Consider the following 17,940-nt stretch of genomic DNA (forward strand, 5'->3'; position numbering starts at 1 on the left):
GTGTGTATCTCATGTACAATTCAGATATGCATCTCATGTCTCATGTTTACAAAACCCTCCTATGTTACTCTGTTCTTTGTCTAAGCCGTGCTACAGGCTATGTGTGTGTGTGTGTGTGTGTGTGTGTGTGTGTGTTAGGGGGGGGTTGTAGTGAGATAGAGGGCAGAGGGTTGAGGGATAATAGAATGCAGCCTCGTCCCAGGGGAGGTGGAGGCTGTGACTGTGCAGTCATTACAGGCATAGATCTATCAGTATGCTGATGCCCTGAGCTCCTCTGTCCCTCCTCCTCCTCCTCTTCTTCTCACTCTTCATCCCTCCTCCTCCTCCTCTCTGCTTCTCTCCCAGCAGCAGACCCCCTCCTCATATTCCTGTCCTTTCCTTCACAGCTCCCCACAGTCCTCAGCAACACTCGCTCAGTCCTCCTCCACTGGTGGCTCTCTAATCAGCCTCAGGCTTGATTGGTCCTGTATAATCATACAACAACCTACACATAATTAGACCCGATGTGAGCTGTTTTTCATGGTTATCAGACCTGTAGTCTAATGGAATAAGAAATAAGTAATTAAGGATATTTTAGGAGAAATTGTAAAGTGTCACTGGAGGAAACAATTATTTTTTTCTTTCTTTCAGTGCTGTAAAATGTATCCAAGCCAGATGTGCTAATTTCTTCTGACCACAAACTGCAGGCAGAAGACAAAGATTTCATTATAGGACCAACAACAGAGCTAGCACCTGGATTACGAGTGTTTGCTCAAGAAATGAAAACCTAACCACATCACATCACATCACTACAGCAGGCTTAGCCTTGAGACATCCACACAGAGTGGAAATGACTTAGATGGCCACTTGATCAATACAGATTTTGATTGACAGGTTAAGATAAAAAAAAGAACAATACTCTTTGACATTTTCAGTGGAGGTAGATTGCGTGTGGGTTTTGTGTCTGAGAGTGTACATGTAGAGAGGCATACAGTTGCTCCTGAATGTCAGATGTTGCCTCGGGGGTAAATGGAAAGAGTTGGGCAGGGTTTTATCATTTTACAAAGCATGGTCAATAAACCGAGCCGGTGCCAAAGTCATATCCCAAATAACATTCCCATAGAAGCCAAAGCAGGCCACAAAACACTGGCAGGTCATTTCACATGCTTGTGTTGTACAGCAGTGAATAGCGACGCACAAGAAACACATAGACGCAAACACTATGCGTGACTCATTAGGGTGTCCTGTGGCGTGGTGATAAGGTAGTCCAGAGGATTTATCCCTTGGCGTGTTGCAGATCATTAAGAGAGGTTGTTCCTTGCTTTGCACTTCTCTACTAAAGCACTGTGACATTTGCACACTGATTAATTGTTGACTAATTCAGTCCCAGTTTGCTGAAATCACGTACACACAAGCAAATTTGAATCAAACCACATCAGCTGAGGTGTTTTCTGAAATTCAAGGGAAAAGTATGAATTCCTCAAATGTATATATTTTATAATGAAATTAAGGCTGAACTCTAATCGCTAGTTTGTTTGTGCATTTCCTCTTTTCACCTTCCTCCTCTCTTCTCTTGTCTTTTGTACAGTTTCGTGTGTTCACAGCACCATTTCACCGAGTGGAGTTTGCAGACTTCTGGCTGGCTGATCAGCTCAACTCTCTGGTGGTTGTTCTGATGGACCTTGAGTATCTCATCTGCTTCTACATCTTTGAGCTACAGTGGAGCAACAGCAAAGGCCTATTGCCCTCATTTAAAGGTCAGAAAGCACGTACCCTGGATTTCTGGAAATATAATCATACACACGGACAATATTGTGGAAGGACAGTAATACATTAAACATTAATGAGAAGTTTTGATATCAGCCCTTAATCATTTTCCTCAACTTACTTAAAGAAAAGGCAGCAATTTGTAATACCAATTTGTGTATGGACAACAGCCACGTCAACAGTAATGCATCACAGCCTCACACTATTTGCAGCCTTGACTTTTTTCATTGTACCCTGCTGGGTGCAAAAACAACTGCTGTATGCAAAGTTCACAGCTCTTAGTGGGTTTTTTAAAACTTACCAACTGAAGTTAATACAACATAGATGAGAGTGGGTGGAAAAATGAATTACAACATAAAACATCCCTGTGATACACTAAAAATCACAATAATGCAAAACAATTAGTTCATTTTTAAGTTGTTCATTAAGCAAAAATGTCATACATTCAAAATATATTTGGGGGGGGGGTTGTACTTTTTGGTCCAAAACCAAAGTCCAAAAAAAGATGTCACTAAAGGACCTGGTAAACTGTGATTGGCTTTTTTAAAGAAATGACATCACATTAAAACACATGTTTAAGATAATGAAAATATTTGTGAATTGCAGCCATAATATACAGTCATTTTTGATAGTTATCGTTAATCATACTCTTCATATTCGTCACCTGTTCATAAAACTATTATATCTGTTGATTAAAAACACAGATCTTTTGGCTGGTCACAAGTTGACAGTGTGCCAGACAGCTGAGCTTTCCTGTCAGGAAAAGTGATGTGAATCCAGTTTTAATTGCTGTCCTTCCACTTCGCCAACATTGACACTTCGGCCCCCACACAGCCAATTAACACAGAGCTAATGGAACGGAAATGTTTGGCCACACAGAGGTCACCATATGACTCTCATAATGATTAGCTTTTCTGCATGAAGGGGAATGTGTGGAGGGTATTACAAAGGATAAAACGGAGAGGAAATTGATAATAGAATGACTAATCTACTTTATTCTTTTTCATTCTACTGCAGAACCCGGTGAGTACATGTGCCACAGCTACTCGTATGGTTTGCGTGCCATCATCCAGTGTCTGCCCGCCTGGTTCCGCTTCATCCAATGCCTGAGGCGTTACCGCGACACTAAGAGGGCCTTTCCTCACCTGGTCAATGCTGGGAAATATTCAACAACTTTCTTCGTCGTCACCTTCGCAGCGCTCTATGCCACGCACAGAGGTAAGAGACACTAAACTCATATATCTATGTGTCCTGTACGTCAGGTAGAAGGTTTCATCTGAGCTGAGTCGGCATGTTATGGTAAGAGTGAAGAGTGCAGAACATACAGAGTGTCTGAATCTGCAAACCAAAGCAACAACATTGGTGTGTTGGTGTTACCAGAGCATGTCGACACACAGGCTTCTGAGCCTTTCTACTGTGTGTGTTCAGAAAGCAGAGGTGACCTTGAGTGCAAATGCCAGAAGTTGGCCTTGGTTTCCTTGTCAGCGCTCAGAGCTGTATAACGGAAAGAGAAAAGGTTTGTCAAACAGAGCCTCAGATAAACAAGGTTCTGCTTTCACAACATGACATTTAGTCTGAGAGCAGGAGGTTGGAGAGAGGCTGGAGAAAAGGAGAAGTGTCAAAATGGAAAAAAAGAAAAAGAGAGATAGCAAGAGCAGAAAATTACTCCCAACTGAGATGTAACAGAAACAAGATTGGAAAGAGTGAAACAGAGGAAAGGAGTGAGTGGTTACCATTAAAAGTCAAGTCACTCTCCATCTGACAGCTTCACAATTAGCCTCCAATTATTCAGAAGCCATATCACAAAGGAGTTCATGTTCAAAGACGCAGCACCCAGGCATTAAAAAGCATCCAGCCGTTGTGTTCAGAGTCTCCATCAGAGTTTCAAAGATATTTTTCCACGCAGCTCATTTCAAAGCAACTCCTCTCAGATGCCAGTTTATATATCTATTAAACAGCAAATGCCAGCTGTGAAACTTCATCTCAACCTTTCAAACCAGTAAATGTTATTTCCCAGCTTGACTTTATTATTTCCGATATAAATTTAAATCAATACGCTTTCTTCCTAAGCTGACCGCCAGTGATCTGATATTGTATGAACCAGGAAGAGAGAGAGAAAGACATACAGACAGACAGACCTGTTTTTTTTCCTACCCCCTCCACAGCTCGGTAGGAAAGGCGTCCATTAAACCATATCCTCCTTCCTCTTCTGGTCTGAAGCCCGTAGACCCTTCGACTAATGGCCTCTCTTCATGTGTTATTCTGTATGAAGCTGTCTTTCATCCCTCATGATAATGGAGGCCCAGACCGGTCGCTGGTTAAGTGAAGGAGGAGGGTGGGAAGACAGACATTTGCACGGATGGTTGAGGAAATTGCCTGTTGTGGAGTTATTTGAAGTATCTCCTGCTGAAATAAATTTTCTGGTAAATTAAGTAAATCTGGTAAAGCCTTTGATGGACGAATATGAGCACCGATATCAGAATATCCTCCGGCCAGATATGCAAATGATGCATAAACAGCTTTAGCAGCAATAAATGTACAAAGTATGTCAGTTTATCTCTGATACCTGTTAAAGTTTTATTGTGGATAGCTGATGCCCAGAGGAGACTGTTGGGTGGTGTCGTGTTCTCACCATCGACTCCAGCTGTAAAAGGTGGATGAAGTGTCAGTCAGTATCTGGCAGAGCTCCCAGTGTCTGTCTGTTTGTCCGTGGATGTGTCACCTTCATTGCTAACCTGATCACGGCCCTGATGGTGACCTCATCGCATCACCACCTCACTCCTTCCTGGAATTGGCCCCATTTAGCTCCGAGAAGGCAAAATACTTTAACCATAAACGCAGCAAATAAATCATGATCTTCTCTGGAACTGACTGACTGGTATTCAGCATCCAGAGTTTCCATTTGCACATCTTAAATCTCCAAAATAACAAGGCCCCGTCTACTCTCTGGTGTACATGGGGCAAACTGTGATACAGTAGTAAGAAAATTTTTTGACTGTGCTATGTCAAAGTGGGGTGTGAAGTTGTATCATTTTTATGTCGTTCAGCAAACAGAAAAGATGTCTACCTTCAGACAAATTTTGAGCTCAGTGCTGTGAGTTACTGATCGGAAACTGTAGCGTGTAACCAGAGAGATGATGGAGGATTTCCTGGTTTAGGCAGAATTCCCAAACCCTGTACGATGCTTTACACAGGATCAATACAGGCTCAGCTTTATGTACAGTGGCTTGAGGAGTTATTGCTGTTTTAGATGCAGGGGAGTTACAAGCCTAATGCTAATTTAAACCCAAGGGATTTATCTCATGGACAGGCAGAGGCAGGAGAACAGGATGCAGCACGGAAAGAAATAATAGAGCAAGCTTCGGATGGATAAAGAATAATTGTTTGTAGGGGAAAATTAGATATTTAAACACGCACAAGTTTAATTACAATCTGATACTCACTTATCATATAAATGAGAGATTATAAGTACAAAAAAATGCAACAGTGTTTGTGAAGGCAAGACATCCCTCTGCCTGTGACATCAACAGCAAAAACTTAAAAAAACAGCTGAAATTACCACAACCAAAGAGCATTATCAGTCCAGCTGGTTTCTGTGAGAGGTCAACTTGGAGGTGAGGAACAGGAATGAATCGAGTCACGCTGCAGCAGAGGAGCAGTAAATTTAGAGCTGATAGAGCACAGAGGGGGAGGTAGAAATGAAAAGGTTAGCTGTTGAGAGGAACAAGAGAGCACCAGTGAGAGGTGAGAAGGAAAAACATGAAATTCACAGATTTAATATAAATCAAAACACAGATGATGGTGATATTGAAATGGAGATAAAGGATGAGGAGAGGAGAGGAGAGGAGAGGAGATATGTGTAGTTACGAGCCCGGGGCTGAACACATGTCTGCTGGACTCTGCTGGAATGGAGATGAGCTCAGAGCTGACAGCTTTTATAACTTCATTTCATGTACTGACCCCTCGTTGATTATATGGAGAGGAAGACACACAGAAACACCCTCAGTCAAACACACACACGCACTTTAACCAACGAAGATAAAAGACAGCGCTCTGAGTTGAATCTTTCTCTCTGTCTGCCTGAACTCTAATTCACCTCTGCTAGGTCCAAAACCTTCTGCTGCCACAGAGAATAAATTCACATCTGGAGCCAAACACGAGCTGATTTAACCCTCTCTGAATCTGAATTACATCTCCAGATGTGTCGAGGATGGAGCTCTGTGATTTGGATAGTGTTGGAATGAATATATTTGGTTGGTGCTCTCCAGGTGCAGTATCCTTAACTACCTGTTGCCGGATGGGGGTAACCATGGCAACAGATGAGAGCAATCACTCTAATAGGACAGACAGATTGTTCTTGCAGTGAACTTGTTTCCATCAAATGGAAGTGGGCCTGCTGCATAAAATGAGCCTGTCCCCGCTGGAGTGCTCCATCTCTAATAGTCTGTAATCTCTCGGGTGCCTGTGGACAACAATAGCAAACGTGTGTGTGTGTGTGTGTGTGTGTCTATGTGTGTGCATGTGTGCATGTGTGCGAGAGACTGCTAGCAATTGAATGTGTGTGACAGGAGTCAGTGACCACCGTTAGCCTCCAGTGAGCATCCGATCAATGTCTATCTCAGTGTGCTTAACCTTTTAATGGCAAAGGGGCTAACCAGCCTGGTGGAGAAAATCGTCAGCCTTAACAGAAACTGAAGGGTTAAACACTTTACCAACGGAGAAGATGGCATCAGTGAAAAGAGTCTATTGTCCAGGACTAAGTTTAATCTACAGCTGGGAAATCTCAGCGTGGCCATAGGGACTACTTGCATCCCATCGCTCAGCTGAAGAAGCAGCAGCACAATGGACGCAGCAGTTAACAGAGCAGGACTGTCGGGCACAGCAGTAATTCTCTGTTAGAAATGTCTCCGATCTGCTCCCCGGCGTCTCGTTGGCTGGTAGCAAGAAGAAGCAGTGACTATGACGGATGGCGAGCCCGGTCTGTGTCTGGTGGCTGTGTCTGTGCGAGTCTTTGTGTTAGGCTACAGGGTGCTGATTTATATATGGTGGCCACCGAGGAACGAGCAGATCACATCCGTGTTCCCACATAGACACACAGACGTCCAATCACACACTTTAAATAACATAATACACAAACAAGCGCTTGTTATATACTCATCAGCTGATAGCACTTCTGCAAATAATGATAATTGCTACACTCATTACTGCAAACATGCACGCAGCATGGTCCACTGCTATGATGTCAACATACGATTAAACCTGTTTACAGTGAAGTGCAACAAACAGGACACAGGAAACAGACTGAAGGCAGAACTCATTTTATCAGGAAATTAAGGACTTTTAAATGAATATTCATCTCAGTTAATAATCAAAGAAACTGGAATAATAAACAAAGTCTTCTCATTTTGAAAGGATACACACACATTTATGGGTTTTATTGAAATGCTGGAAGTCAAATCAACATGACCGGACTGCAAAGCTACTATACTGCTCACATTATTTCAGTTCCTGTCTCTAAGTGTAGTAATGACCTTTCCTGCAACACCTGGTGGAAGGAGATATGATGTAAGTGCATAAACCTCGATGTAAAGCTAATGGAAAGTGTGGATTACATTTAATAGACGTCCACAGCACTGCTTTTAAATCAATCCCTGTCAGTGTATTTATGACAGGAGGGCTCCCTCTAGTGGTCAAAGTATAGTTGCAAAAGTTGCAGCTGACTGACTTGAATGAGGTGGCAGATTTTGTGAAGCTTCATTTAAAAATATAAACCTTTTTTTTTCCTTTTGTGTGTCTGAAACAATACTTGAGACATAAATAATGAAAAATAAATGTCTTGAATGCCGTCACTGACAGAAATATCTGTGTGTTTATTCCAGAGCAAGGACATACAGACGCCGACATGTTCTTCTACCTGCTGATCGTGTTCTCGACCATTAGCTCCCTGTACACACTGATCTGGGACCTGCGTATGGACTGGGGACTGTTTGACCACGGAGCCGGAGAGAACACCTTCCTCAGAGAAGAGATTGTTTATCCACACAAGGTAGAGTCACACACACGCGCGCATGCACGCACGCACACACACACACACACACACACACACACACACACACACACACACTATTACCCTAACCTGTCTCTGCTGTGTTTAGGCCTACTACTACTGTGCCATTATAGAAGATGTGATCCTGCGTTTCGCCTGGACGATCCAGATCTGTCTGACCACGATGACCAAGTTTCACTCAGTGGGCGACATCGTAGCCACCGTGCTGGCTCCCTTAGAGGTCTTCAGGTGGGTCTCTCTATCCAAATAAAAAACCTTTAAGAGAATCTGATTATCAAAATGGAGGACAATCCAACATCTTCACCTTCATCTCTGCAGGCGTTTTGTGTGGAACTTCTTCCGTCTGGAAAACGAGCACCTGAATAACTGTGGTGAGTTTCGTGCGGTGCGGGATATCTCTGTGGCGCCACTCAACGCTGACGACCAGACGCTGCTGGAGCAGATGATGGACCAGGACGATGGCGTGCGGAACCGCTCGGGCAAGAAGACCTGGAAGAGGTCCTACAGCCTGTCGCTCAGACGCCCCCTGCTGTCCTCCTCACAGTAAGAAACAACATGCACACTGACAGCAGCTTTTTATTCTAAACTGATATATAAAATCTGAAGAGGGAACACGTTCAAATTACTACAGGCAAAAAACAAAACTCTAAAAACCTAAAAAAAACAAAAAACCTCAGAGGGAAGTGCAAAAAGGTCTTGAATATTTCCTCTAGCATTTAACATTTGAAACATTTTTTTTGTATATGGCTTCTGGCTGTCAGGAGACATTTTACATCTATAAACGACACGCGAGACTGACGCGAATATTAGAAAATATGAACTAAAAACACTAGAAGATTGAATGATTTGAACACAGACAAGATAAAAATGTATTAGAGACCCAAAACAAATCACATCTCAAAGGACAACAGCGTCACACACGTCAAGAGCAAATATACAACAGTAACAGAACTGCTGACATGAAATGAAAAACATTGATTTGTGAGATAATAATAATTTTCAATCTTCTTTTCTAGATCGAAAAAGGACACGAAGGTGCTTATTGAAGACACGGATGATGAGGCCTTCAGCTGAGTCCACAGCGACAGTGCACACACACAGACACACACACAGACATACTGTACTTTACTATACTTATAAGGACCTCATCCACTAACACCAACCTCAGCCCGTTGCTCCTGTCATTGTAAGTGGTGACCCTCAGTCTAAACCTTTAAATCAGTGAGGACCATCAGACTGGCCTCACTTATGAGTGCTTACCTCATCTGTATATCCTTGTGAGGTCTTTATAAGTATAGAAATACAGATTATAATGCAGAAACACACACACCTGCCGAAGCACAAGCATAGTGTGATATCGCTACAGTAAAGGAGAGAGCTAATGCAACACAGCCATACAGACAGACGGACAGACGCCAAGACAAGACCACACTGCCCTGGGATTATCCTCTTCTTTTATAAAACAGACTTTTTTTAGTATGTGTTGTTTACTTTGAGACGTTTCTTTAGATTTTTCTTTACTTTTTCTGGATTTATTTAGGAGAAGCTGCATAGTTAGGCTACACACGACTGTTTACAAGTCTTTTTAACTACTCTAGGATCAACAGGGAGAGCACAAGCCAATCAAAAGACTAAATACTAGTCAACAGAAACCTGAGGAAGGACTCGACACACGTCACAGCATATCAAAACTAATCAACTGGTTTCAGCTTGTTGATTCTTTTTATACTCCTTCTTTTTTGGGTCGGTTTATTAAGTTCGATCACAACCCTGGAGGCACTTGCAGGAAAAGTGCATTTAATACACAAACATGGGCGGGGGGAAAACCTACTTGTACACAAAAGGGATGTTTTGATTCAAACATTTCTGGTCTGTGAAGTTGCTTTGTAATATATATATTTTGATGTGCATTATTACTCTATTGTAGTCGTTAAGTACTTCTCCATGTGTTGTTTATACTAGTGAGACTAGTTCGAGCGTCCTCACGATGATTGTCGATGTTTTTTCTAATGTTTGGAATGTTTTTCTCCGTTAGATTTGTGCCACGTTTATACTAAACTCAGTTAGACCTCCACTTATCCCGAATCTCAGATTAGAGCAAAAACGCAGCGTGAATCTATGTGTCATCTTAAAGTGCCCTGTCAGCTACAGCATATATCCACATGCATTGCTATTGTTTGCATTAACTGCCAAAGCTTTATTTTTATGAATGTGTCTGTGGCTTGAGTAACTTTTTCCAGCTTGCCTGAGTGAGAGGCAAAAAAGAAACGGAGCCCAAAACCTTTTAGTATTTAAAAGATCATTAATATAATTGTATTTTATTTAATATTTTAATTTTTTTTTAAATTGGAGAGTTTTGTTTTATTTTTATATATGTGTGTGTTTTATTTAGCTGTTTTAACAGGCAGGTTCTGTCTTGTAGGAAATCCCAGTAATATGACTTAGTTAGTTTTACTGTCAACATTTATGTGGAGCAGTGATGTGATGTTCTGCTTCAGATTAACGTTTAATGGTTATTGAGTCAAAGTTGTGAGCTTCAGTGGTTCTCAAACTGTGAGCGGGGACCACAGGGGGAGAAACTGGATGAGTCTGATTCATGAAGCTTCAATAACCAAACAAGAGTGTTTAGACGCCGGCAGGGTGATCGAGATTCATTCAGACAACAAAACGACATACAACATGCACAGATTTTTGACAGGGAAGAAAAGACAAACGAGTTATACTTATCTCGTATCTGTCTGTCAATCAAGCTGGAGATCCTTGAGCCTTATATCTGTGGCAATTTGTTTAAACTGCATTTTTTTAAGAAACGTGCACAAATGACACGTACATTAAATTCAGTTTAACCAAAGTGTGTTTTCAGCTTCTAAAATGGGGTGTCAGGAAACGTTTGAGAACCACCAGTACAGTTTTTGCAGATCAGGTGCTTTGTAACACACCTGACTGATTCAGAGACCTTAAACAAAGAAAATCCATTATTTCTGACATGTTTCACAGCTCCTGATTCAGTCTGAGTCGGCCTCCGTTCAGCATCCCCGTCACCAGATCCACGCTGTTCATTTGTCTTATGTTCACTGTTGCCTCATTCATTTAAAAAAAAAAAAAAAAAAAAAAAAAAAGGGATTGTAAACTGCTGTGAATCTGTTAAGTCTTGTATATCTAGTTTAATCTCATATAATTAGGAATGATAACCAGAAAAGAAAGAAGTGCTGTATCCTGACGTCCACGTTTAATTGTAATTTAAAAAGTGTGTTCCCAGCTTTCAGAGGAACGCTGCTGTCTTTAATGCTGGTGTGTGTTTGACTTTCTCTTCCCGTTCGACCCTCTTCTCTCCGCTCTTGTGTTCCTCCTTGTGGCTGCAGCGCGTCACCACCAGCCAGTCATGAGACAAAGCCCAGAGAGCTACGAGACAAACGTGTTATACAAAGTCCTGCTTTTGCTACTTTGTGTTGTTGTTTTCTTTCTTCCTCCGTAGTGGCTAAAACACTGAAAGGCCTCTTGTGTGCAATGAGCTCGATTTGAAATGGAAAGCTGTGTTTATATCTGTTAAAGTTTAGAAGATGGGTAGCTTCCCTGTCCATTTAAACACACTGGACACATACCATGTTTTGTACAAGGCCATACATGACACACACACACACACACACACACACACACACACAGAGCGCACATTACCTCTCTCTACCACTGTCCCGTGTCAGAGAGCACAACACAGCAGACAGTTTTGTAAAAAGGCTGTTGTCTTGCCTGCATGCTGCTTTTGTTTTACATTGTACATAGATCTTTATTTATTTTACATGATGTGAATATTAGCGATCATTGCAGCCACCGTGACAATGACCGATTTCATACGTTGCCATTTTTTGCTCCGAGACAAGCAGTATTTTCTAGGCGATAAGGAGCTCTTTTTGATCGCTCACAATCCTGCACTCTTTTTTCATGTGTAAATCTGTTGAAAACGTGTTTGTATAAAAATAGAAAGAATAGAAAAGAAAAAAAGTTCGATAGAAACAGAGAACGTGATTGCTCGTATCTTGTCGGTGATTCCTTCTTGTTTCCAGGGGCTCGCGGAGGAGACGGGGACGAGGGGGACAGATTCCTGTGTCCTGATGCTGTAAAACTGCCCCCCCCCCCCCCCCCCCCCAGTGTACATTTGTGGATGTGCATGAAAATCTTGTGGATGTTGTTGTAAAATCGCCCTGCAGACAGAAGCACTTTGACATACTGTAGGGCACAGGAACAAGACCCCAGTCCAGGGAGGACCCACATCATAACAAGAAACAGTTAAAAACTGATCCCAGATCTGCATGAGTACATCATGAACAGACCTGGAATCTTTATTTGCTCGCTGGAGGCGTTTTGAGATGCTTCTCTGTGAGAAACACATTGTTTTAGTGACCAGTGTGTTCACAGTGATTCATAACCCGCCGACAAGCAAAAACAGGGTTATTTTGTACAGATTGTGTTCGATGAGATGACAACGTAAAGCCCCGACATCCAATTTTCTCATGGGTGAAAATCACAGATGAGTTTGTTTTCACTGCTTGCTGAAATTCACCCCATGATGTTAAAGTGTTTGATATGTGTGCATCCTGCCCCCCTCCCTCTCTCGATGTTGTTCGTACCCTTTCTCTAATCTAGCTGAATGTGATCGTACCTGTAGTTTGGTAGATGGATGTTCTACTTTGATAAGATACAAAAAAAGATGATAGAATAAATACATTGTGGCTAAATGTGATTTTAAGAGACGTAAGACTAAAGAATGGAAGATGTCTTACAGTCTGAACCATCCTCCGCCCCCCCCCCGAATCCCCTTTATAGAGTAGTTTGTACATGTCAGGTGTATAACACTGTTCTATGATGGTTTTCCTGATGGTATTTGTATTTCTGTATACACTTTGGTGATCCTGTCATATCTGGGTTTTATAAACCACGATTATTTTTAAAACTCGCTCTGCCTCTCGACTCTTTTTTTCTGTCGTTTTCTCTTATATTCTGACCTTTTATCTTCTTACAGTCACCATGGTTGTTTTAAAGGAGGCTTCTGTCCTTGTTGGTTCACAGGAAGCTTGACTGAGTGAGCATCTTCCCCTTCAGTTGAGCTTTGATGCACTTCTGTAAATATAGGTGCATATACATTAACAAGTGTGCAGAGACCTTTTCCTACTGCGCATTTATTTACTGCTTCCTCTCCTGCCATGAGCCTTTATTAGGCGCTTCCTTTTTTCTTGAAACCTAGAACCATGAGAGCTGCTCGCTGTTAGTGTTTCACTTCCCTCACTTTTAAATGTTGCCAAGATGTTTGCTCTGGCGGCAAAAGACGTGTCCCAACAAGATTTTAATCTTGACAAGACTGACAGCTCGTTCCAAAAAAGGTTGAGGAGCTCATCCAGAAGTACTGGCAGCATCAAAAGATTTGATACAGTTTCTTTTCTTTTTTGTTTGTCTGACGCCGGCGTGTTGGGAGTGCCAACCAGGACAAGTGAATCATCCTGAAAAACCTGGAAATCTTCCTGCTCGGCAAAGAGAAAGAACAGTTTGCGACTAATCACCGTCCAACAAACCCTCATAATCACAACAATCACTCAGTTTAAAATAAAAACAACTGTGTCACTCGAGACTGAAAGTTAATTATTGACCTTAGACCTTAGTCAGGTCCTTTTAGTGGCTGTTCTGGAGCATTAAATCACATCACATGGTCTTCCTCAGCAGATGGAGTTCACTTTAATAAAAGTAAATCTCAGTTTTCAAGCCAAAATGGAAGGTGAGTCCTTAAAATATTGGGTGAAGTTTGTCTGCTGAAGAAGACCATGCCACACAACTGAAAGCTACAGAACAGCAACTAACAGACTCCGAGGTGAGACTGATTTATCTACACGTTTTGATAAATACAAACACAGAGCTGCATCTGTTGAGTCTGCAGAACGTCTCTAAAGCCAACAAACAGAAAACCTGCCGATCAGCGTCTAAGAAGGTCACAACTAGGTTGTTTATTTTATGATAACTGATACAGGATAAATGTTATACATTCTATTTTAACACTGATATTTTGCTTTCATTTTCAATGTCAGTATGCAAAAGGAAAAAAAAAGACGATGCAAAGTAAACATTTGGTGAAATCATGAATATGATACATAATTTGCTTTATCAATATTAAACCAATTCATTTTAAGGACTCCTTGTTGCCCTGGTGATAACTTGTTTAGCTACAACAACAAAAAAAAGGGAAAAAGTACAAAAAGAAACCTCCAAAATGCAAACATCAAGAGTTGGCTGACAGCACACACTGTAAATAACCACGTGATCTTTAGATGTATCAATCGACTCGTGTAGATGCATATATAAAAACTCTGTTGTATATATGCACATACAGTAATAATGTAATTACTAGAGCTGTGGAGCCTGTACTGGGCATACAAACAGACAAAATGAAAAGAGCAGAATACACATACATACACACGTTTACCATTATCTCTCCATATAAATCAACCAGCAAGCAGAAGGCTCTCTGGCTTTAGAAGCTAAAAACTACACTTGACTTTAAAAAAAAAAAAAAAAGAAAGAAAGAAAGAAACAGACATTCACATTTCTGAAACAAATTCCATGATCTCATAAACTTGTCGCCTGATCAACCGTCTCCGTCCATCAGTCTTATCAGCTCTTAGTGCCACCGAAGAAGCTAGAACGAGGATGCTGAGGGTGATGACCTCCGTTTTGTGCCGTTGTGTCCGACTCATTCCGAGTTTAACGCTCGCTGATTACGTCACCGCCCGTCTTGGTCCTTTTTTGTTTTTTGTTCTCCACGACGTCACTCCTCTCACTGTGCACTCATTCACTGACTCACAGTCCAGAGTCTGCACTGTGTCTCTGCCAGTTTCTTCATCCACGGCTGAAAGTGAATGAGTGTTGTGGAGGAAGGTGGAGAAGTGGACTGCAGCTGTATGTCTGTGTTTAGTGTATGAATGTCCTGTACGTCCATGCATTTACCTGTGTGTGTGCGTCCTGTACGTCCTGTCTCTGTGCGGGCTTCTACGGAGAGGCGGGCGCTTTGCTACCGCTGTAATGAACTTGGTATCTGTTGACCGTCTGACCTTTCACCTCAGTCGACAGGCAGGTCGTCTTGCAGGGGATCATGTCCTCTTCCTCCTCGCCCATTAGCCAATTTTGCACCGAGCGCTCAGCCGAGGCCGTCACGTGATTGGCCAGCCAGCCCTGGTGCCACTTGTCGAAGCGTTCGTGCTGGTTCACCGCCACTCTGTGCTGCGACTGTGGAGGAGAGACCGTCAGAGCCTTGTCTCTCAGACAACAAACAGGATTTAACTAGCAGTGAATCTACAAGCAGGGTTGGATTTTTCTGGTCGTTATCGACATTCATCAAACACTGAAAAAGCGCCACGACAGTAATAGGGGTGGGGGAAATGTCCCATTCTTAGATGCATCGCGATTCGAATGTGGACGAATCTGAATCGATTCACACACGATTATTTAAATATGTTAAATAAAGTAATACAGAAAATGTTGACGGCGGAAGCAAACTGGACAAGAGCCACGTTATTTGTAAGCTGTGTCGCGCTAAATGAAAATACTGTAGCAACCCTGCAGTAATGTTCTTTTATAATGTTAAATGTTCTGAGTTAAATAAATGTTTGGGATTGAATGAGTAGGTAGGGGCCGGAGTGTGACGGGGACGAGGGCTGTGTGAGTGCGCGTGCTTGTGTGTGTACGAACAAGCTGAAGGAGAGAGCAGCAGTACACAGTTGGAGTTGCAGCTAAGTCCTTGTTTGTTGGTTGTTTTGGTGTGGTTACAGCCAACAGTAACCTGTACTGTTCAGTAATAAACGGGGGTTTGCCGAATAACTGCGTTGTCCTTTCCACACGTCCTGGCTGACGGACGCTACAATACTTTGGCAACACAACAAACATGAGAATACCTGTCACCTTTGGTTCTGTACAACGAAGTTGTAACTTTCCAGTTTGCATGCATTTCAAATTAGTTTAATAAAATATAATGGAAATGAACTCTTTTTTCTTATTACAAATGCACTGTTTTTAAAAATTGCAAGTGATGAATGCTTATTCAGTGAGATAAAAAGAAATGTGAAAAAGTACATCAATATACATAAATTAAAGATGCATCAATAATCGTTTTATAATAGAATCGTAGCCCCTGAATCCTAATCGAATCGTGAGGTGCCAAAAGATTCCCACCCCTAACAGTAAACTAACGACTTAAATTAAAACTCCTCCTTTACCTTTCTGGCCTTGACCAGAGCCCCTCTGCGGTACATGTAGTCCTCAGAGTTCATGACAAACACCATCTTGTGCGTGTTGAGTTTAAAGCGACAGTCCAGGCTCCCAGCATTCTCCACGCCCAGCTGGCGGTGCCACTCTCTCCTGCAGCGCATCGCCTCCACCTGCTGCACCTGCCAGCGACGGAAACGACGCAGGTTCCTAAAAAAGGAAGACGTTTAATTGTTGGTTTATTCTCAGAACGACCCAATAACATTGATTACATCCTGTTAATCTTTACAAATATGATCCAGTGTTATTATTGAGATGACAGTAGATCTTTAACAACATTGTGACATTAAAGTGAGACAGATATGAGAACAGAAAGTTAACTTAAACACAGCCTTTACTTTACTGGCTCATAATAATTCAGAGGTCAACAACTCGCCTTCTTAAATAAAGTGTTTCTGTTTACAGTGCAGTCAAACATTTTACTGACCACATCCTCTTGTCTGTCTGAAACATTTTTTTTATCCTTGTGCTTAAAAAAGGAAAAAGAATATCCGCACACTGTCCTCACTCACTCTATGAAGATACTTCTTAATAAATACAACATTTTGGTCGCTGACCTTCTTCAGGTATTTGAAAAAGTATCTTTATTGAGCGAATGAAGACTGTGTGTGGGTGTTCGCTCCACCGACACACCTGTCAAGAAGACTTTCAGGTGTACAAGAGATTTTTTAAAGTTCATCTTTATGCTTAAAATGTAAACCGAGACACAAATAAACACTTAACCTGCAGAATCTAATGCAATCAAACGCAGCAGCACTTTATTTTAAGTTGTTTAGTTTTTGTTGAGACTTTGTCAGAGTTATATTGGTTCGGTACGTGCTTGTGTTGTATTGATTAATAAATTAAGTTTGAATACTTTCACACTCTCTGTCGTGTTTATTAAAATTCGATAAAAATGAGAAAAATGTTGCATTTTCAATAAAATTAGCGCTGACTGTGCAAGAATTCACACTTTTTGCATTTGATCCATTATAGTTAAAAATGTGTTTCATGTATTTAATCCTCTGTGGACAAAATATCTGAAAAACAAGACAAAATCTTTTGTGATCATAAATTGACTCGGCTGTTCTACCTAAATCAGACACGTGCCTTTAAATTAGAGCATTAGAAGTGAAACACGGTCTTGTTTGGTTTAAACTATAAACATGCAGTAAATGATCTTCTGGCCACTGGGGGGCAGTAGAAATAAGTTGTGAACAAAACATTGACTTTTTGACTTGGTGTGTTGAACATGTCTGAGAAACAGTTGCTTATTTACACATCCAGCAGTTACAGAGCGACATTATTATTCATTTGGAGTCATGTTTCTGTCCAGCTGGTGAATTTAAGTCCAATATTCGCTCTCCTTTAGCTCTGTTTTTTCTCTCTATCAACTCCTGAGGGAAATATCTGGCTCTTACATGCTCCACTATGTTCACGAGCTAATCGATAACTGTGACTGTTTGCTGTGTGGTGCTGAGTAGATATTGTACCGTGAGTTTTTTTAGAGCTTTTTCTCTAAAAACTTTGCTATGAGAGGACTGAGACCGAGCCAAAACACTGACGGTGCAGATAAACAATGAACTGAAACTAGCTATAAAGCTCCGTAAAGCAGAGGAGCTGCGGAGTCAGGTGATAATTCTCTGCAAGGTTCATCACTACGAGAGTCACCTCTTACATTTCATATCATCACTTGATACATATTGTTATAAAATATTGATCACAGCTGCTTTGAAGAATTAGAAGTGTAGGAACATAAATGTCTGTGTGGAGTTAAACTGTCATACCTGGGCAGAAATACAGGTTTGAAGAAGTACCCGTCTGCTTGAGAACACAGACTGGACTCC

At 41.5% G+C, this 17,940-nt stretch overlaps 2 protein-coding genes across 3 annotated transcripts in view; one reads left to right on the plus strand and one right to left on the minus strand.

Annotated features, from left to right (window-relative positions):
* xpr1a (xenotropic and polytropic retrovirus receptor 1a) overlaps positions 1–12,728 on the plus strand; it is a 65,240-nt gene extending 52,512 nt beyond the window's left edge. Inside the window, exons 10-15 of the mRNA XM_062423478.1 lie at positions 1,568–1,736; positions 2,764–2,964; positions 7,626–7,792; positions 7,902–8,041; positions 8,132–8,356; positions 8,830–12,728. Of these exons, the coding sequence (XP_062279462.1) occupies positions 1,568–1,736; positions 2,764–2,964; positions 7,626–7,792; positions 7,902–8,041; positions 8,132–8,356; positions 8,830–8,887 (960 nt within the window). The 3' untranslated portion in view covers positions 8,888–12,728. The remainder of the gene's footprint in view (positions 1–1,567; positions 1,737–2,763; positions 2,965–7,625; positions 7,793–7,901; positions 8,042–8,131; positions 8,357–8,829) is intronic.
* A 1,084-nt stretch (positions 12,729–13,812) lies between these two features.
* sin3b (SIN3 transcription regulator family member B) overlaps positions 13,813–17,940 on the minus strand; it is a 17,895-nt gene continuing 13,767 nt past the window's right edge. For both annotated transcript variants that reach the window (XM_062424565.1, XM_062424566.1), the window contains exons 17-19: positions 17,881–17,940; positions 16,066–16,264; positions 13,813–15,079 (exon numbers count right to left, since the gene is read on the minus strand). The exon at positions 17,881–17,940 is cut by the window's right edge and continues 35 nt beyond it. In XM_062424565.1, the coding sequence (XP_062280549.1) occupies positions 14,843–15,079; positions 16,066–16,264; positions 17,881–17,940 (496 nt within the window). In that variant the 3' untranslated portion in view covers positions 13,813–14,842. The remainder of the gene's footprint in view (positions 15,080–16,065; positions 16,265–17,880) is intronic.

This window comes from Scomber scombrus, chromosome 8, assembly GCF_963691925.1.
Source record: "Scomber scombrus chromosome 8, fScoSco1.1, whole genome shotgun sequence".
NCBI classification, from domain to species: Eukaryota; Metazoa; Chordata; class Actinopteri; order Scombriformes; family Scombridae; genus Scomber; species Scomber scombrus.